Source organism: Vidua macroura, chromosome 3, assembly GCF_024509145.1.
Source record: "Vidua macroura isolate BioBank_ID:100142 chromosome 3, ASM2450914v1, whole genome shotgun sequence".
Taxonomy (NCBI): Eukaryota; Metazoa; Chordata; class Aves; order Passeriformes; family Viduidae; genus Vidua; species Vidua macroura.
Genome location: NC_071573.1, coordinates 3,556,041 through 3,573,550, shown reverse-complemented (window position 1 = coordinate 3,573,550; position 17,510 = coordinate 3,556,041). Strand labels below are relative to the sequence as shown.

General features: G+C 52.1%; 1 protein-coding gene across 3 annotated transcripts in view; it reads left to right on the top strand.

Annotated features, from left to right (window-relative positions):
- SLC8A1 (solute carrier family 8 member A1) overlaps window positions 1-15,800 on the top strand; it is a 111,654-nt gene extending 95,854 nt beyond the window's left edge. For 2 of the 3 annotated variants that reach the window (XM_053972391.1, XM_053972392.1), the window contains 6 exons: window positions 1,481-1,587; window positions 4,885-4,902; window positions 6,521-6,651; window positions 7,297-7,396; window positions 10,924-11,199; window positions 13,266-15,800. In XM_053972391.1, coding sequence (XP_053828366.1) covers window positions 1,481-1,587; window positions 4,885-4,902; window positions 6,521-6,651; window positions 7,297-7,396; window positions 10,924-11,199; window positions 13,266-13,642 — 1,009 coding nt within the window. In that variant the 3' untranslated portion in view covers window positions 13,643-15,800. Of the gene's footprint in view, window positions 1-1,480; window positions 1,588-1,931; window positions 2,036-4,884; window positions 4,903-6,520; window positions 6,652-7,296; window positions 7,397-10,923; window positions 11,200-13,265 lie in introns of all 3 variants that reach the window. The other variant, XM_053972393.1, reaches the window with a different exon arrangement.
- The last annotated feature ends 1,710 nt before the right edge of the window (window positions 15,801-17,510 follow it).

The following is a 17,510-nucleotide window of genomic DNA, read 5'->3' as shown; positions in this document are numbered from 1 at the left end:
AGCAGAACCTCCTTCATCATATCTTGGAGCAGCCTTGGGGCTGCTTCAGCTTGTGCTGGGTGCTCGTGGAAAGTGCAGAGGAGCCAGGGGTGGGGTGGGAACCATTTCTTCGAAGGACAGGGCATTCAGGCTTGGCAGGGAGGGAACAGTGGGAAAGCTGGTTTAGGTAAAAGCACTCACAGGAGGGCAGTGCTGTCAGGTGAGTGTAGGGGGAAAGCAAACCCAGCCAGAAGCAAACACAGGACTACAATCACTGCCTTGGCTTTTTGTTTTGTGCTGTTACTTGTCTGGTTCAAGATGAAAGCCAGGAGGAGGTTCTGTCCCCACAGCAGTGCCAGGACAGTGAGCAGAGCCTCCAGGGAGGAGCAGAGGCCGCTGGATTTCTGTCTGTGCTGTCTTTGCAATGGCTTTGCACTGTAGGAAGGAGCACAGGTCCACCACCCCATGTTTGTACCCCAGATCTGGTCACCTTCTGGTGAGCAGCTTTCAGCCAGCTGTTTCTGTGAGTCCCTGAAAAGAGCTGAAACACCTCTGTGCTAATTTTCTTCCTCTGGAAGAGCAATTTTTACACCATTGGGTGGCTCAAGGAGCAAATCTCTCTCCTAGTGGCCACAGACTCCTGTGAGGCTTTCAGCTTCTGTGGTGTGTGCTTGTGGCTGTGCTCTGAGCGGTGACTGTGCCTTCAGACCTGTCCTGATGATGTTCCAGGGGCAAATTCAGCAACCTCTGGGTCATGTGAGAGGGCATTGCTGCTCAGCTCTCTAATGGGAGAGGACTAAACCTTGAAGGCTTGGGAAAGGGTGTGCTGCTTGGAAAGTAAAATTTAAGAAGTAAAATCCCACCATCAGTGAAGCTTTCCACGTGCCTGCCCTAACCAGAAAGGCTATTTTTCCTTTGCATTCCCTTCACAGAAAAAGTCCTAACTCCAACATCCCTTTCAATCTCATAAATCAGAGCCTCCAAAGGCCAAACTGAGCAGCTGATCATGATGTTGTTCATGAATCTGCTGAGCCTGGGGAGACAGAGCCTCTTCCATGCCCAAGCTTGAGCATCATGCTTCCAGAGGCTTGGTCTGTGCTGGTTCCCAGTGCTTGTGCCCACGCAACGTGTGCCAGCTGCCAAGGGGCTGTTCTATACCACAGGGTTTTGGAAAGGGACGTGTCTTGCCAAGACATCTCTGGGGAAGGGTGGCCCAACCTGGCCATGCCAGTGAGGATGGCACCTGCAGGCTGCTGGTGCTCTGTGGCCTGTGCCCATCCTGAGGCAAGCTTGGCCCACTGGCTCCTGCCCTTTGCTTTTGACTGTGCTGTCCCTCCAGCCTGTGCCACCAAAACCACTGTTTTCTGTCCACAGCCCCCTTTTCCTGCTCTTTGCACATTCCTCCTCTACCTTCTTCTCCTTCTCCTGTTCTGCTCCCTGTATCTCCTCCTCCCTTTTCCCCCCTTACTCTTGAATCTCTATTTCTTCTTCTCTGTTCCAGCAAAACGATATCAATCAAGGTGATAGATGATGAGGAGTATGAGAAAAACAAGACCTTCTACCTAGAGATCGGGGAGCCCCGGCTGGTGGAGATGAGTGAGAAGAAAGGTGGGGGATGTGCTCCGGGGCTGAGCCCAGCCTGTGTGTCCCTGTCTGGCTCACTCATGTCTGGCACCTGCAACACCGAGCTCACATCCCCGGTGCCTATGGAAAAGGGCAGGAGCAAGGCCACTCCCCGTCCCCCCTGAGCACAGCCTGTCCCCAGGCCACCACGGCACGACCTCGGCCGGGTGGTGAGGATGCTCCTGCCCTTCCCCATATGCCCCAGGGGGGATGTGCAGCCCCCTTTCCCCCAGCCAACCATCTCTGTCACCACAGCACCCGGGGCGTACGTGACCTGCATGTGTGTGCCATGCCAATCATGTGTTTGCCTTTGTCTTGTGTTCCCACAGGAAATTCATTACCCTTAGAGTACTTGACCGTGAGGAGTATGAGAAAGAGTGCAGTTTCTTCCTTGTGCTTGGGGACCCGGTGTGGCTACGACGAGGAGTGAAAGGTGTGAGAGTAAAACCAGACCAGCTCTCGAGGCGCTGCCGCTTTCTCTGTGTCTCCCTACTCTCACACTCCTTTCTCCTCGCACTTTGGCTCCTGGCCGTTTTGCCCTCCCTCCTCTGAAGCTTGGCCGCTGCACCTTTTTGCTCTGTTTTCTTTCCTCTTTCATTTGGAGAGGACTCCATCCCACCCCAGGGAGCGAGGAGTGCTCCTGGCACCACCCCAGGGCAGGGGACGGGGAGCGTCCCCAGCCCTCAGAGATATTTTGGGAGTGCTGCCCCTGCTGCACCGCAGCTGCACCTTCATTTAATCAGAGAGAACATCCAGCCTCGACAAGTGAAAAGGGCAACGCTGCATCATTTTTATCAGAAGATAAAACAGCTTTCACTTGAGGTAAAATGCATGGCCAGAGCAGTAATTTTAGCCTTTTTATACTGGCACTGGGATCCGAAAATAGATGAAAATCACAGCCCAAGTAGGTAATATCAGGAGATGCAATCAGTTTAGGTAAATCAGGTTATGCTCAAATGAAGTTTCATGGCTCTGCATTGGATAATAGCTTCTCACAGGAATAATAAAAACAATTTCCTCTTTCATCACATTTCTAAACCAAATACCAAACTTCCCAAAAAGACAGAGTTCACCTATTTTCCCATGCTTTTTTTTCTGCTAGAAAATTAAGTGAGGATTCATGGCAACGGCTGGTTCCGCACACTGCTGGCAGCTGAGCAAGAAGCACTTTTAAAGTTACTTAAGAGAGGGACCAGTATTAAAGCCTTTGCAGAAGATTTGGTCTGTCTGCTATGGAGCTCCTTTCTAGTTTCTGGGACATCAGCTCTCCCTCCAGCAGGCATTAGGCTGTAATATTTATTTGATAGAACAGAGAGGGCCCTCAGTGGTCCCCACACTGAGTGGGAACATGCCACGTTCCTCTTCAGCTCAGGTGCTAAGTCAGCTGCATTGTCCCCTCCATCAGCTTCCCTGCTGGAGGTAACTACCTAACAAAAGCTGGGCTAAAAAATCAGACACTGGCATGACTCAGGCACTGCAGGTGGGGTCTGTGTCATTAAATGGAGCTGGTGGCATCTGTGGAGCACGGACAGTACAGCCAGGATAAAGTTACACATGGATGACTCAAGTCAGCAGCTCCAGCCTTGCCCACAGGGGCCAGTGTGGGCTCAGCCTTGCAAGTCCAGCAGGAGCAAACGTGCTCTCCAGATCCAAGGTTTTAAAACCAGCTCTGGAGATCCCAGCTGAGATTTTTATCTAAAAATAAAAGGAAAAGGAAAAAAAGAAGTCTTATCTTCCTGGTCACAAAGATAACTGGGGAAACCTGAGAGAAGATCAGGCTTGCCAGCTTGCTAAGTGGAAGGCAAGACAAAACTTTAAAGGACTATTTAAAGCAGCTATTTGCTGCTTTGGCCATGCAATTTTTTTTTTTTTTTTTTTCCTTTTAAACTTGTTTCTTTGTACTTGGTTTGGTACAAGAAGAAGCGAGGCAGGAGGAGCAGTGTGCTCAGAGACACAAGGGCATCTCTGAAATGTCACCCCTGGGCTGTGGTGGGGCCCAAGATCCACCAGGGCACTAAGGGAGAGGCTTTTTCTTTTGTTTTGGAGATCTAAAATGTTGAGCAACAAGACCCTTGAGCCGAGCCTTGCCACAGACTTTTCTTGTCTCATTGTCTGTGCCAAAAGTGCAGCTGCTGCTGGAGCCATTGCTCCCCATCAGGCAGCTGGAGGAGGTCAAAGCCAGTAGCTGCTGCACATTGGACATCTTGTGTCCCCCCCCCCGGGGCAGAACTGCCTCTGAGACCAATGGAAGATCTTGCACATACAATTCAAAGGGGAAAAATGAATTTTTTGGAGTGTGTCTTTTAATCCCATAATCCACCCCATGTTTGCAGTGGTTTTTATTTTAAATCCACAATCCCATTAAACATTTCTGTTTACCGTCTTTCTCTTAACACTAACGGTATCCTGCAGCTTTACAGATCTGAAATCTCTGCCCTGGGATCTGGTGTCTTTCTGTGGATATCCCTTTTGATTTCATTATTCATTTATGTTTGTCTCTGTCTCCTTCACAGCCCTGTTGTTGAATGAGCTTGGTAAGCGCATTCATTTTTTCTTTTCCATTTTTCTGGTTTGCCTATCTTTGGAAGACAGTTGTTTTTGCTTGATGTTTTTCTTTGCTCACAGCATTCTCTTTTAGGGTGGTCAGCACTGTTTAAGTAAGCTCAGGTAACCTAATGCCCCATCTTCCCTTAGAGTAGAGCCCCGAAGTCACCAATATTAAGAGGTGGTGCAAGGAGCATTTTTGGGGGGGGTGGTGCTGTTACAGCCAGAGTAAACCTGCCAGCACCCCGAGATACAAACCTGTGCCACGCAAATGAACCCATCACCTCTAAACTGGCGTGGCAAAACAGGATTTCCTGGCGACTGAGGGATGCTTGTGGCTGGACAGGAAAGTTGGCCAATCCTTTTTGAAGAGACAGTACAAACTTTTCCTCCTGTCTTGGAGCCTAAACAGCCTTTGAATTTCCTTGCTGGCCACCTCCAGGGTTGGGCAGCTGGGGAGTGGGCACCCTCATTCCCCACGCACCCGCAGCCCCAGGGCAGGCTTCACCCCTTCCACAGCATATATTGGACACCAAGGGGTAGCAGCTTGCAGATGTGGGTTGAAAAGCCTGTCTTCAGGTCTCCCCACACTATCCCTGGGGTGTGTGTTGGGGAGCAGACCCCATGTCCACAGTGGGGCAGGGAAGGGCCACCATGTCTGTGTTGATGTGCAAATGCTAATCCTCATTTATTCTCTCTCTCTCTCTCTCTCTTTTTCTCATTTTTGGTTTCATCTAGGTGGCTTCACCATCACAGGTATGGATTTGTACTCTTCCCCTATCCCCCTGTTCCTTTCTCTTAATGGCCATATGCTCACCCTGCTCTTTCCTCTTGGTTTCCTCTTTGCTTTTGTTCTGTCCTGGAGGGAAACTCTGGAAGGGTAAGGAGGCGCTGAGCCGCGGCCTGCCTGGCCCGGCCGGTCCCGTTAACACCGTGTCCTCTCACAGAGTGCTCTGCCTGCCACACACACCTAACCCCGCCTCGGGGAGGGTGACCTGTCACCCCCGAAGCGACAAGCAGCCCCTCTCCATGTCTTGGAGCAGGGTGGGCTTCTCTGTTTGGTCCAGTTGTCCCCTGGCTCTCTCCTCACTTCCCAGGCCTGGGCCAGGTGCCCGAGTGCTGCGGGAAGGGCAGGACCCCATGGCTGCTTCAGATGTGCAGCCCCTGCCCTTCCCAGCAACAGGGCTGGCTCCTCTGGCATGAGCCAGCCCAGCTTCCCTCCTTCAGCTGAACAACATGGGATGAGAAGGTCCTGGGTCCCACACATTGCTCCTCAGGAGCCCCTGGAAACATAAATTCAGATTTAGGAGGCTCTGGCTCAGAGGTGGGTCTCTTTGGCCTGCAGGAGGAGAAGGGCTTTCCCTCAACTCCGTGCCACAAGGGGCAGCCAGCAAGGGAGCGGCACTAACCCCGTGTGACATAAGAATGGAGTTTACTAACTGCACGGGGACAGCTTGTAGAGTGTGTGCAGTCCCCCCTGCTGATCTCCTGCTGATCACTTCAATAGGCAAACCTGTCTTCAGGAAGGTCCAGGCTAGAGATCATCCTCTTCCTTGCACCGTGGTCTCCATCCAAGGTACCTGTGGTGTGGCACCATGTCAGTCTCCCGTGGACTGACTGGGGTGTGTGCCTGCTGACAGATTAACTCCAGTCCTTTTTAGCCCTGATGTTCTTCTGCCCATCCCTCGGGTGGACTGGAAGGGACTTCAGTGGGGTCTGCACAAGGGACAGTGACAAAGGGCGTGCTGCCTGCAGTCCCCGTGCCCCAGAGGTCGCCCAGATGACAGTGGAGGTGCAGACCTGCTTTATTGGTCTTGTAGTCCCTCTGCTGCCTCCTCTTTTAGGGTTTGGAGCCAGGCATTGGCCTGTGGATGGCTTCTTACATCTGTACTCTTCCCTCCAGCCCCACCATCACAGCAGGCATTGGCTGCCAGCCCCCTCTCCAAGGCAAAGCCCTGCTCGGAAGGAGGCAGAGCCAAAATTTCATCTGTGTCTCAGCCCAGGGGCTGCTGTCAGAGCTCTCTTGCTGTGACAGGCTGGTGGAACTGCCCTGACCGTCCCTCAGTGCAGACCTGGAGTGCTGGGGAACGGAGCAGCCTTAGTGCTGATCTTTCCCCTTCCCAGCAGCAATTACCAAGCAATAAGCTATTCCCCAGCCCCAGGATGAGCAGGACTCCTCCTGAGGTTGGATGAGTCGCAGACCTCTTGGTAGCATTTCATACAACTATCCTGTCTGTTGCTCCATGAACTCCTCCTCCACTGTTCTGTCACTCACACTCCCACCCAGAGGCCTCCTGACCTCCCCCTCTGACAGGAGGCCAGACCCAGAGTGACCAGCTGGGCCTGGTTCACCCCCGGGCTCTTTGCTTTGCAGAGGAGAATGAAGAAAAGCAGCCACTGACCAGCAAGGAGGAGGAAGAGCGCCGGATCGCAGAGATGGGGCGCCCAGTCCTGGGGGAGCACACCAAACTTGAGATCATCATTGAGGAATCCTACGAGTTCAAGGTAGTGTTCACGTCCTGCATGCCTGTTCTTCTTTCCACACTCCTTTTGTTAGGGAAGGTGTAGAGGAGGGAGGTATCTGTAGGAAGGTGTAGAGGAGGGAGCACTGGGAGGCACATGTTGATGGTATTGGAGCAAAGCGAGGCAGCGCATGGAATCACACACGAAACAGGAGCTGGGGTCCCAAATCCTCAGGTTGCTTTAAAACATGATCCTATTCTCACAGTGAGTTCTACACGCTGGTCCTACTTACAGGCAGCCTTGAGTGAGCCCCAAGCCTGGCACTCCCAGTGCAAAGGGCTCATAACCCCAAATGCAAGTAATGGTTGTGCAGCTCAGCTGCTCTGAATGCATGGGCCAAGCCAAGAGCTGAAAACTGGCTACTTCATTATCTTTTCCATTTTATTGTGGTATAAAAATATAACAGGGCACCCTTACTGTGGCTCTGAGATGGTTCAAACTCCCATCCATGAGCAGGTTTCCAAAGGTCTTTTTTAGCAGCAGCGAAAAAAATTGCAAATACTTACATTTGGGTCTCTTGAGCTTAAAATCTGCTGACCTTGTTCCATAAACGCATGGCCACAAGCAGTGGCACTTTAGCCCAGTATCTGCAGCCCCTAATTCTCTGCTCTGCATCTCCATCCACAGAACACGGTGGACAAGCTCATTAAGAAGACGAACCTGGCCCTGGTGGTTGGCACAAACAGCTGGAGGGAGCAGTTTATTGAGGCCATTACTGTCAGCGCGGGTGAGTTTGGGCCACAGCTCCAGGTGAATTACGATCACCCTCGCTCTCAGCTCGCCTTGGCTGCATCAGCAGCGCAGACTGTAGTGGAGCAGCAGGAGGCAAAGCAGGTGGCAGAGTTATTTACAGCGCCTGCATAAATAAGGCAGCTGATTAAAGCCTTTTGTGAGGGCACCTTGTCTCGTGTGTAGGAAACCTTCTGCGTGAAGCGTGTCTGTAGCACCAGGCAGAGCAACACCTTGGCTGGTAGCAGACGGCAGAGGGCGAAAAGTCAGTTCAGTGGGAGAGATCTGGGAGGTGAACACAGTGTGGAAATTCAGAGTGGCATAAATGAGGCTGGTGTGAAGCAACAGTGCTCCCCTTCCCTGGTTCTCCCTGTACCTCTGCGGTGAGGACAACGCAGTAGTGAGGGTGCAAAGCCTCACTGTGAGCCAAAATTTTCCCTTGACACGCCCTGTTTTCTGGAACTCCTGCTGCCCCAGCCAGCTGTGGCTGGAGGATTATGGCTCAGCAGCCCAATAGCTGCAGCAGCCTATCGTATCTGTGGTTGAACCAGATCCTGTGTGATCTTATCTTCCCTCCCTTGGAGAATTGACTTTCCCTCAAATGCCTTGTGGTACTGTTCTCACAGGTGCCAGTGCCATGTTTACCAGTACAGGATATGTTATCATTCCCATATATGTGGAAGAAGGAAGAAAGGTCTCCTCCAGATGTTGTTTTAACAGCTGGAAACACTATTACTTACTGGCTGGATGTTACAACCTCACAGCCCATCCTGGGCTGTGTGTGCACACATTAGGGCAAAGTCCACCAGCTTAAATTAAATCCCTGGGGAAGGCAATTACCTCTCATCTGGCTAATTGTGGACTGAAATGCATGGGGGAGTGCTCAGCTTCCTACCTCTAACTCAGCTATACAAGGTAACCTCTGCCAGCACCAGGTAATTAAAAATGATGGCAGTACCATTTACCCTCTGCCTCTGGAAAACAAGGGCAGGACGCTGTGCAGCAGCTTTCTCCTCAGATTGTGATCCCTCCTCTTGTAGCACAGTTCTTCTCAGAGCCTCCAGGCAAGAGCCTCCCATTATTTTGGATTCAGCATGAACTTATCATGCAAGACAATCCTTGCTGCAGGTTTTGTAGCTAATATGGCTAAACTAATCTATGCCAGAACCAATTATGTAATTGCATCCCATTTTAAAGCAAAGAGAGTCACTGATGGTTGGATGCCATTTCTGTGACACACATAAAGACTGCAGTTATGTGGAAGCCCTGTTGCCCCCATGTCTTGAATATTCTGCCACGATCAGAGCTAACAGAAGATTAACAAGCATTTAATAAATGGGATGTATTTTGGTGGACATGAGCTGTCCCTTGCAGCTGTGGATCTCAGTAGTAGTTTGTCTCAGAGCTCTGGAGGTACTCAGGCTTTAGCTCCTCAAGCTTTGTGCCAGATAAGTTAAAATGCCTTAAACACTGGAGGTTGGGTTTGAGTTTTTCCCCCACAGCTCACCGTGGATACCAGGTGAAAGTCCTCCATCACCGCTTCAAAATGTAACATCCCAGCTGAGAAAAGAAACATTAAACCCCCATTTCCCACCCAATGATCAGCTCAGGGCAGTGTTTGCAGGGGGATGGAGCAGCAGAAGGTGAGGTCGGTGGAAGGGCAGTGCAGGTGCAGACAAGGCTGTGCCACACTGTGCCATGCCACTCTGGGCTGTCCAGAGCCTGTCACTCAGCCCCTTTAGTCTGCACCCAAAAGCTATAAACTTTCTTCCACAGCAAAAACACTCTGGAGCTTGCAGGCCCATTTCTGAATGCACCCCTGGGTCACCATCCAAGGCCACTCTGTGTTTCAAGTCACCTCCACAAGATCTGGCCAGCTCTTCAAAAGAGAGACATCATGGCTGCTTAACAAAATGCTAGGCAGATCTGGATGAAGGTTATGACAGTGGCATTCGTGATCATTTTTCAGGCTGTTTCATCAGCTCTGTAAAGATGTAGGTCCATAGCAGTCCTGATGCCACCCTGAGCTTGGCAGAGGATTGAAATACCTGCTGCAGAATTACAGCACGAGCACAGCATGGTGTATCCTGCCATTAGCAGCCTTTGCACCTTGAGGGAAAACACAGGCCAACATAGGCTTTCCAGGCTGGAAAACTGTTCCTTATCTTCACAACGATGCACAGGAATGAGTATTTATATCTGCCAAAATAATAATGCTGATTAGCTACTGTTTCTGCCATAGTGAGCTTGAAGCTCCCAAGCTTGCATTTTCCCATTTCTAAGGAGCTTCTTTCAGCAGCCATCCTTGGTCCACATCCTTGGTGGGAAAACAAAAAGCATCAAAAACGTGGAAAATCACCAGACAAAATGCAAGGGATGTCTTTAACACGACTCACAGCGGCCTTGGAATCCCGAACATTCGTGACTTACAAACTCATCCTTGTTTCTTAAGGGCAGCAGGAAAGCTCCCACTGACTTAGTTGGAAAAGTGTCACCTCCCCTTGAAGTCTGGGAGTGGTTCCAGTGTGAGCAGGAGGAGTTTTTGACAATGCCACAGCAGTGATGATGTGCACTGCGCCAGGCTGGGGAAGCCCCACATTTGCCATGCAGCCTGCCCGAGGCACAGGCTGGCCAGCAGGCTCTCCAGACAGCTCCTCAGAGCTGCAGGACTCAGGCAAGGGGTCACCAGCCCCAGTGGGCTCCATGGTAGGGTCCCCCCCACACCATGGGACTCCCTGTAGGCTGGGTGCCAAGTGGTTTTGCAGAGACAGGCAAGGTGCCAATCCCTGGAGCAGGGAAGGGAGTCCCCAGTGACCCAGGAGAGACCAGACATCAAGGAACAGGCAACCAGGGCTTATAGAGAAACACATGGAGGGGCAGGGAAATGCAGCAGGGAAGGACAGCCAACAGTGATTGAGCAGGGAAGCTTTAGGGCAGGCAAAAATCCATTACCTGATCCCAGTTTGCAGCAAAGGTAAGGTGAAGCACCAGAGCAGCTCAGCAACCATCAAAGCCAGCTGCTTTTCCAGAGAGCTAGAAGCAATTGCAGGCACTTGTGGAAAGCAGCTCAGAGCAGCTCAGAAGGGGCTTCCCTGTCGGAATCTCCACGAGGCAGGCCTTGCTCTCGGTGGGTTTGCCTGCCCCAGTCAACTCCAGCCAGCAAGAGGTTGGTTTTTTCCCCACTTCTTCTGGGGGAAGAGCTCTTGAGCAGGAGCTGAGTCCCAGAAAACATCTGATGGTTAAACTCAGGCAGAGGTGCTGGCACGAGGCTTTGCATTTTCTGAAGTGCAGGTCATTTTTTTAAACCATTGCCTCTGGGGTGTGTCTCTGTGCTGTGTAAAGGGGCAAGGAAAGGCCATCAAGCAACTCTGATGATTGCTCAGAAAATAAGATATTTGGAAGTCAAGGCCTTCCAGGGCCCAGATCATGACACACAGCATTTTGGGGGCTGCAGTTTGCACAGGAGCTTTGCCCAACCTCCCCCAGGACGAGCAAATCTAATCAGGCACTGCCGGTTTTCTCCAGGGGAAGATGACGATGACGATGAATGTGGGGAGGAGAAGCTGCCCTCCTGCTTTGACTACGTGATGCACTTTCTGACCGTCTTCTGGAAGGTCCTTTTTGCCTTCGTGCCCCCCACAGACTACTGGAATGGCTGGGCTTGCTTCGTTGTCTCCATCCTCATGATTGGCCTCCTGACAGCTTTCATTGGCGACCTGGCATCCCACTTTGGCTGCACCATTGGCCTGAAGGACTCTGTCACTGCCGTCGTGTTTGTCGCCCTGGGGACATCGGTGCCAGGTGAGCACAGCCACGGGGTTTGCTGTGAAGGTCCATCTCCACCCAGGCTGGGGTTGGGGTTGGGGTTGGGATTGGGGTTGGAGCTGGGGAGGGCTGTGCTCTGCAGGATCCCAAAGCGCAGGTTTGAGATATAGATGGAAATTGGTTTTCAGTCTCAGATGGGCTGAAGGATAGAACCAGGATGTGGATTCAGTCCCATGGGAATCATTTCAAAGACCATCCCCCTGCAAAGACTGTGAAGTATCTGTTTCTGTGGGCAGCCTCTGTGGTGTCCACTTCCAGAGTCAGAATTGGTCTTCAGTTAAAATGCTGCCTGCATTGGCAATCCTGCATTTTAAGCATCTGCTGCTTTCACCTTGCTCCTGGGTGAATTAAGTGTGAGTCCGTACTCAGGGCACCCTTTCCAGCACGGACACCTTTGTGTGAGACCAGGCTCAGATGGATCAAGGTGAGGTTGCTGAGCTGGGGGAGCTGCTTGAAATGCAACTTGTGAAGCTCTGGGGATTCCCATGTCAGCTTGTGTAAGAGAGCCTGTGCCTTTCACTCACCTTCTGCCATGGGCTGTGCTGGGCAGGCAGAGCCTGATTTCTGGACAAGGGGCTCTGACCCTCCCCAGCCATCCCTTGCATCAGTCACACCTTCCCTCAGCGCCTTCAAACTTCCAGTTATCGGTACTCAGATGCTCAAAGATCCTTAAATTGTCCTAATGCTAGCAAAGAGAAGAAGCAGCAGAACCAAAAGAGAACAGATCTGGGGCAAGGAACAGAAGAAGGAGCATTTTTTAGACCTCTGGCAGTAGAGGCTTTAGCAGAAGGTTTGCAGAGCTTTTTCACATGTTTGACAGTGAAAATCTTCCCTCCTGCTTTTGCTGGCATAAGGTGGCATTTAAGAAGTTCTTTTTTAGAATACATTGGGCTACTCTTCAGTTTCCGTTGGCTCCCAGGCTGTGCAGTGTTAGCTGGTGCTGATTGGGCTCCTCCATGCCTGCTTTCCAGGAGATGGGCAGAGGAGGGTGCAGAGAAATCAACACTGACAGGGATGACAGGGACCTTCCCTGCATTGAAAGCACTGCTCGAACTTGCAGAAATGCAGGTGGTTGTTTCTACACTCATCCCTTCTCCCCCAGTGGCAGCTGCAGAGCCTTGGAGGCATCAGCACTGTCCCACACAACTCTATTACTGCACCATGATCAAGGTGCCTTCAAGACAGCCTTTTTTAAAAAAATAAAGCAGACTTTTGATTTCTTTGCTGCAATTGGACCCTCTAGCTGTGCTTATATGTGGCCATCCCCTCCTGTTCCATGGAACTAGATCTTTGTCCCAGGCTGCACTTTGCCATCTCACCTTGAAGCCCACTGGGGAGGAACAGAAAGGAAATTCTGGAGAATTAAAAAATGTGACATATGACCTCATTGTTTTCTTTTCCTGAGCCACACTGGGCTGCCTGTACCCAAGGGGATCTGGGAGTGCAGATATGTTCAGGACTCATCTTCTCATTGTTAGCTGAGAGTGCTCACCTGAACCAACCCACGGGCTGATCCCTTCTGCTCTTCCTTCTGATCTTCCTGCAGATCCAGAGCGGGTTTGGATGTAAAATCAGCACTTCCCTGTGGTGCAGAGCAGTGTCATGCTGGTCTGCCTGGCACAAGGTTTTCCATTAAAATGGCCGACCAAGTTTCATCACTGGTATTAAAGCTGGCAGAGCACCTGGGCAAGCATGCACTCATCCACACGGTTTTTCTTCCCAAGGGATGGAGGATGACCTGGTTTACCAAAGTGCCAGGGCCTGCACAAGGCACTGGACTTCAGGGAGGCAAAAGGTGCTAGAGGCAATAGTGGGGGAAGCCCTGTATTTCTGACCATTGAGATTCCCCCCCTGTGCATTTCCAAACCCTGATAAGAACCAGACGGTCCCTCGATTTCCTGGAATTTCCATTGGAAGGGGCTGTACCCTATCCCCTTACCCATTATTTTCTTTCCCCAGGTCTTGCCATTGACATTTGTCCTCAAGCTGCCCTCTTTTCCTGGGTGTTTCCTGAGGTTTTTCTCCCCATCTTTCCTTTGCAGACACATTTGCCAGCAAAGTAGCAGCAACGCAGGACCAGTACGCGGACGCCTCCATCGGGAACGTCACCGGGAGCAACGCTGTGAACGTTTTCCTGGGCATTGGGGTGGCCTGGTCCATCGCAGCCATCTACCACGCGGCGCACGGACAAGCCTTCCAAGTCTCCCCTGGCACACTGGCCTTCTCCGTCACCCTCTTCACCATTTTTGCTTTTATCAGTGTGGGAGTGCTGCTCTACCGGCGGAGACCCGAGATCGGAGGTGAGCTGGGCGGGCCGCGGACTTCCAAGCTGCTCACATCCTCACTCTTTATCCTCCTCTGGCTCTTGTACATATTCTTCTCATCTCTGGAAGCCTACTGCCACATAAAGGGCTTCTAAAGGGACAATCAGAGATAGTAAATATGTGTATATCTATATATATCTATATAGAGTGATATATAGGTATAGATATAGATATAAAGCTGTGTATAATGAACAGAGAAAGAATAAAAGAGATTTGCCATGTTCACACACCTGCTGATGGAAAGCGGCTTTGGAGCATCCTTTGAACTAGGCAGGACCCCAAAGCCAGCAGGACCCCTCCCCAGGCAGCAGCCCCAGCCAGGAGCCTGGGGCAGGGCCCTTTCTGCAACTCGACCAACAGGAGCGGCCGATGGCCACCGAGCCCCTTCCCAGCGCTGACTCCCACCCGCTGGCCCCCGGGAAGACGGATGCGAAGGCGACCGGGGCGCGTCGTCGGTGTGAGGAAGGCCAGAGTAGCTGGTGAGAAACAGAGCAGTGGGCAAGGGAAGGAGAGGAAAGCGAGGGTTCTGATGTCCCACCGCCATCCAGCTGCCTTCACCACTCGGGAACAGGCCCTCGGGCCCTGTTGGAGAGGAGCGAGAGACCGAACTGAAGACAAGGGGAAGCTGGGAGCTTTCTAAGGATAGAACACAAACCGTTTTCGTCATTGATTTGGGGTTGGTTTTTTTGTTTCGTTTTGGCGTGTGTACAACTAGCATCTCCCACCCACATGCCCCTCACCTTTCCCTGTCCATGCTTTGGGGGTGCACAGCCGCAGCCTCGTGTCCCGTGTCCCAAGCCGAGGCTGCGCGGAGCGGCGGGAGCCTTCCTCCCACTCCTCCGCCTCCTCGGGCATGCTGTCGTGGTACTTGTAACATTTGCATGAATGAAATGAAATCTATCTGTATATAGCATCCTATAGCGATAGTCCTTCCAACCATGTGGGTTGAGCATTGCAGATTGCAAGCGTTTTCTTTTCACTGGGTTTTATTTATTTTTAGTTAGTTTGGTTTTGCCATAGGGTTTTGCTCGTTTGTTTGTTTGTTTCCTCTTAGCGGGGGTGGAAAGGATGGAAAGCTGTCCCCACTTACTGCTCGTGGCGTGGTTCCATGAGAAGCAATAACAGCCATGCAGTTGTAGGTTTTCAGGGGAGGAAAACCCACACCCCAGAGACTTCAGGCTCTGTCCTGCTCTGTGCATGGGGTCCTCTGACGTGCTGAAGTCAGCGGGAAGGCCTCCTCTGCCCACAGGAGGTGTTACACCAGGTCCCAGGGAGTGGGGTGAGCAGTCTGAGGGGAACAAGCGTGGCTGACTCCCAGCACCTCACATGCTTCTGCCTTTCGAGTCGGTGGCTGCCTCAAAGCCCTTGGCCCCCTGCTATTCCCTGTACCCCCAGAGGTGTAGTGACAGCCCCTGTTTCTGAGTGTTAAGCCATCAGGACCAGTCCCCAAAGCTGGTCCTTCCCCACAGCCACGTGGAGGCAGAGTAATCACACGTAAGGGCTGAAGGGCCGTACGAGATCTCCCACTCCACTGAGCGTAGCCAGGACACATCCCCCAGGAACAGGTCGTGTTGTGCACTCTCCGAATCCGAAGTCACTGGACAGGATGAGACAGGGAGGTGTGACTCAGCATCACCCCCCTGGTGCCAGGAGTGCAGGCTGGGATAGAGAGCCGAGCCGGGGAAATGTGGCTGTAGAGCTCCCCAGGGCACAGCACAGGGGAGACACTGGGCACTGGTGCTGAGAGATGTCTCCTGACCCGATGCCCTTTGCCAGGCTTCCTGACATTCCAGCCAGGCAAACTCCCAGCCTGCACGTCCATGGTGAGCTCTTCCCACTCAGCTGAAAACCATGTCTGATGCTTGTACCATAACCAGCTGGCTGGGGGTATTTGTACTCATCTTGAACTATCTGTGGAAATTTTAATTAACCTGCTGTAAGGTTTTCTCTAGGAATATGAAGTTGTAGGTTTTTTTTTTTTCTTCTCGAGCCTTTTTTCACTTTTGATTTGTTTTGGGGTTCTTCTTTTTTGTTTCTCATTGTTTTGGGGGAAAATCAAACACAGGTGCAGGTTGTTCAGGTTTATGATTACCTTTATGTACAATGATTTCATTTTCATCTGTTTGGCTTCATTTTTTTCTTTGTGTGTATTGCCCACCACTATAAGCAGTGAGTCCACTAATTGTGATGATCCTTATCAATGGTACACAATGCACAGAGAAATAAAGTTTGTAATGATTCCTGATGGATCCAGTACTGCTCCTGCATATTCTCTATGGAAAACCCTTCTCTCCCCTCCAGCTGTTTCCCCTTTGTAGCCATCTCTCCTTGACTCACTGGTTTGCCTTCACCGTGTTTCTGCCTCTGGCAGGGGCAGTGGTGCCTTGGCACGGCCGCCCCTGCCCCATCCCATGCCCTTCCTCCCTCTCCATCTCCATGGTGCCTCAGGCTCGGTGTGTGCTGCGGTCCAGCCGGGGCTCACAGCCTGCTCCACTCTCAGGGGGATGCAGGAAACCACCCAGGGACAAAGCTGCAGGGCAACCCACCCTGCTGGGGCCAGGAGCTGCTGCTGTGCTGCGTCCCTGGCCAGTGCTGGCTTGGCCCTAGGCATGGGGAGAGCCGTGGTTGTGCCCCCAAGGTACCAAGCAGCTCTTCCTTCACATGTCCTCTATGGAACTGCTCCTGCTCTCGCTACAGCCTCACAGTGACCTGCGCTGGGTTAAGCCATGAGCTAACTATGAGGGAGAATACAAGAGGTGCATTACCAGGGCCGGGTCCATGGGTGCCAAAGCAGATCTGAGACACCCCACGAGGCTGGGCTGCTCTCAGGAGGTGCCTGCCCATGCCCCAGTCCAGGTGCCGTGGGCCATTTCAGACCCATCTGTACCTCGACACAGCTCAGCCAGCACTGAGGAGGAGAAAAGTCTCCCCATGCCTAGGGATGTTGCTCTTCCCTGTGTTTCATCCAGCATCTGTTGAGCTGTCCCCAGATAAACTCTCCCTGCAAGGCTCGGGAGGTCCTGCTCTGACAGCTGAACTCAAACACCAGCCCTGGAGATGGGCCCCAGGCAAGCACTGCCTTCAACACTCCCAGCAGAGAGCAGGGCCAGCGATGTCCACGTGCTTTTCCCAGGCAGTGATTGTGAAAGCCAAGCAGCTCTTCTGACCAAAATTGCATCTGCTGAAAGGTGATGTTGGTGTTTTCCCCTCGTCATTTGCTGCTTCAGAATGAATTGCCTTGGCTGAAGTAATTAACAAGTCAAATGGGACTTGTGTGGCCACTCAGGTTAGCAGACACTAAATAACTCTCCTGCTCACAGAGCTTTCCAAAGGGAATGATGGAGCAGTGCTTGTTGAGGACGAGGCCTAAGTCCCAGGCTGAGCACCAGCCCTGTTGCTCTCTGTGTGCTTCTGGGCATCTTTAACAGGGCTGTGCACAGTGTGACCTGAGTGTGCCCAGTGGCTCGTGGAGGGGTCACGGGGGAGCAGCCAGGGCAAGTGCTGTTCCCAAGGGTGCCAGGCCTGCTCTCCTCTTTCAACCACACTCTCCAAAGGCAGAAGAGAGCTGTCCTCCCCGAGAAGACACCAGCACTGGCTGGCAGCGTGGGAGGCAGCAGGAGGAAGCACATCCCCGGCACAGTCGCACCTTGTCACAGCTCAGCTCCCTGGATCCCCTGTCCAATGCCAGAACTCTCCCATCTCTTCCCCATCCAGCCTCCCACCCTTGCCTGCACGGGGAGAACATCGAGCATCTCTGATAAAGGCCTGGGCTTATGGGTGTTGCCAGAAGCAGCAGATCAAACCCTTGGCCTCCATCCATTTCCCTGCCCCATTTGCTCTCACCCCCTCTCATCACCCCACCAGCCAAAGGCAAGCCTTTCCATGGAAAAGGACGCAGCACATGTCCAAAGGACGTGCAGAGACAGGAGACACCCAAATGACTCCACAGGCCACTGCCAAGCA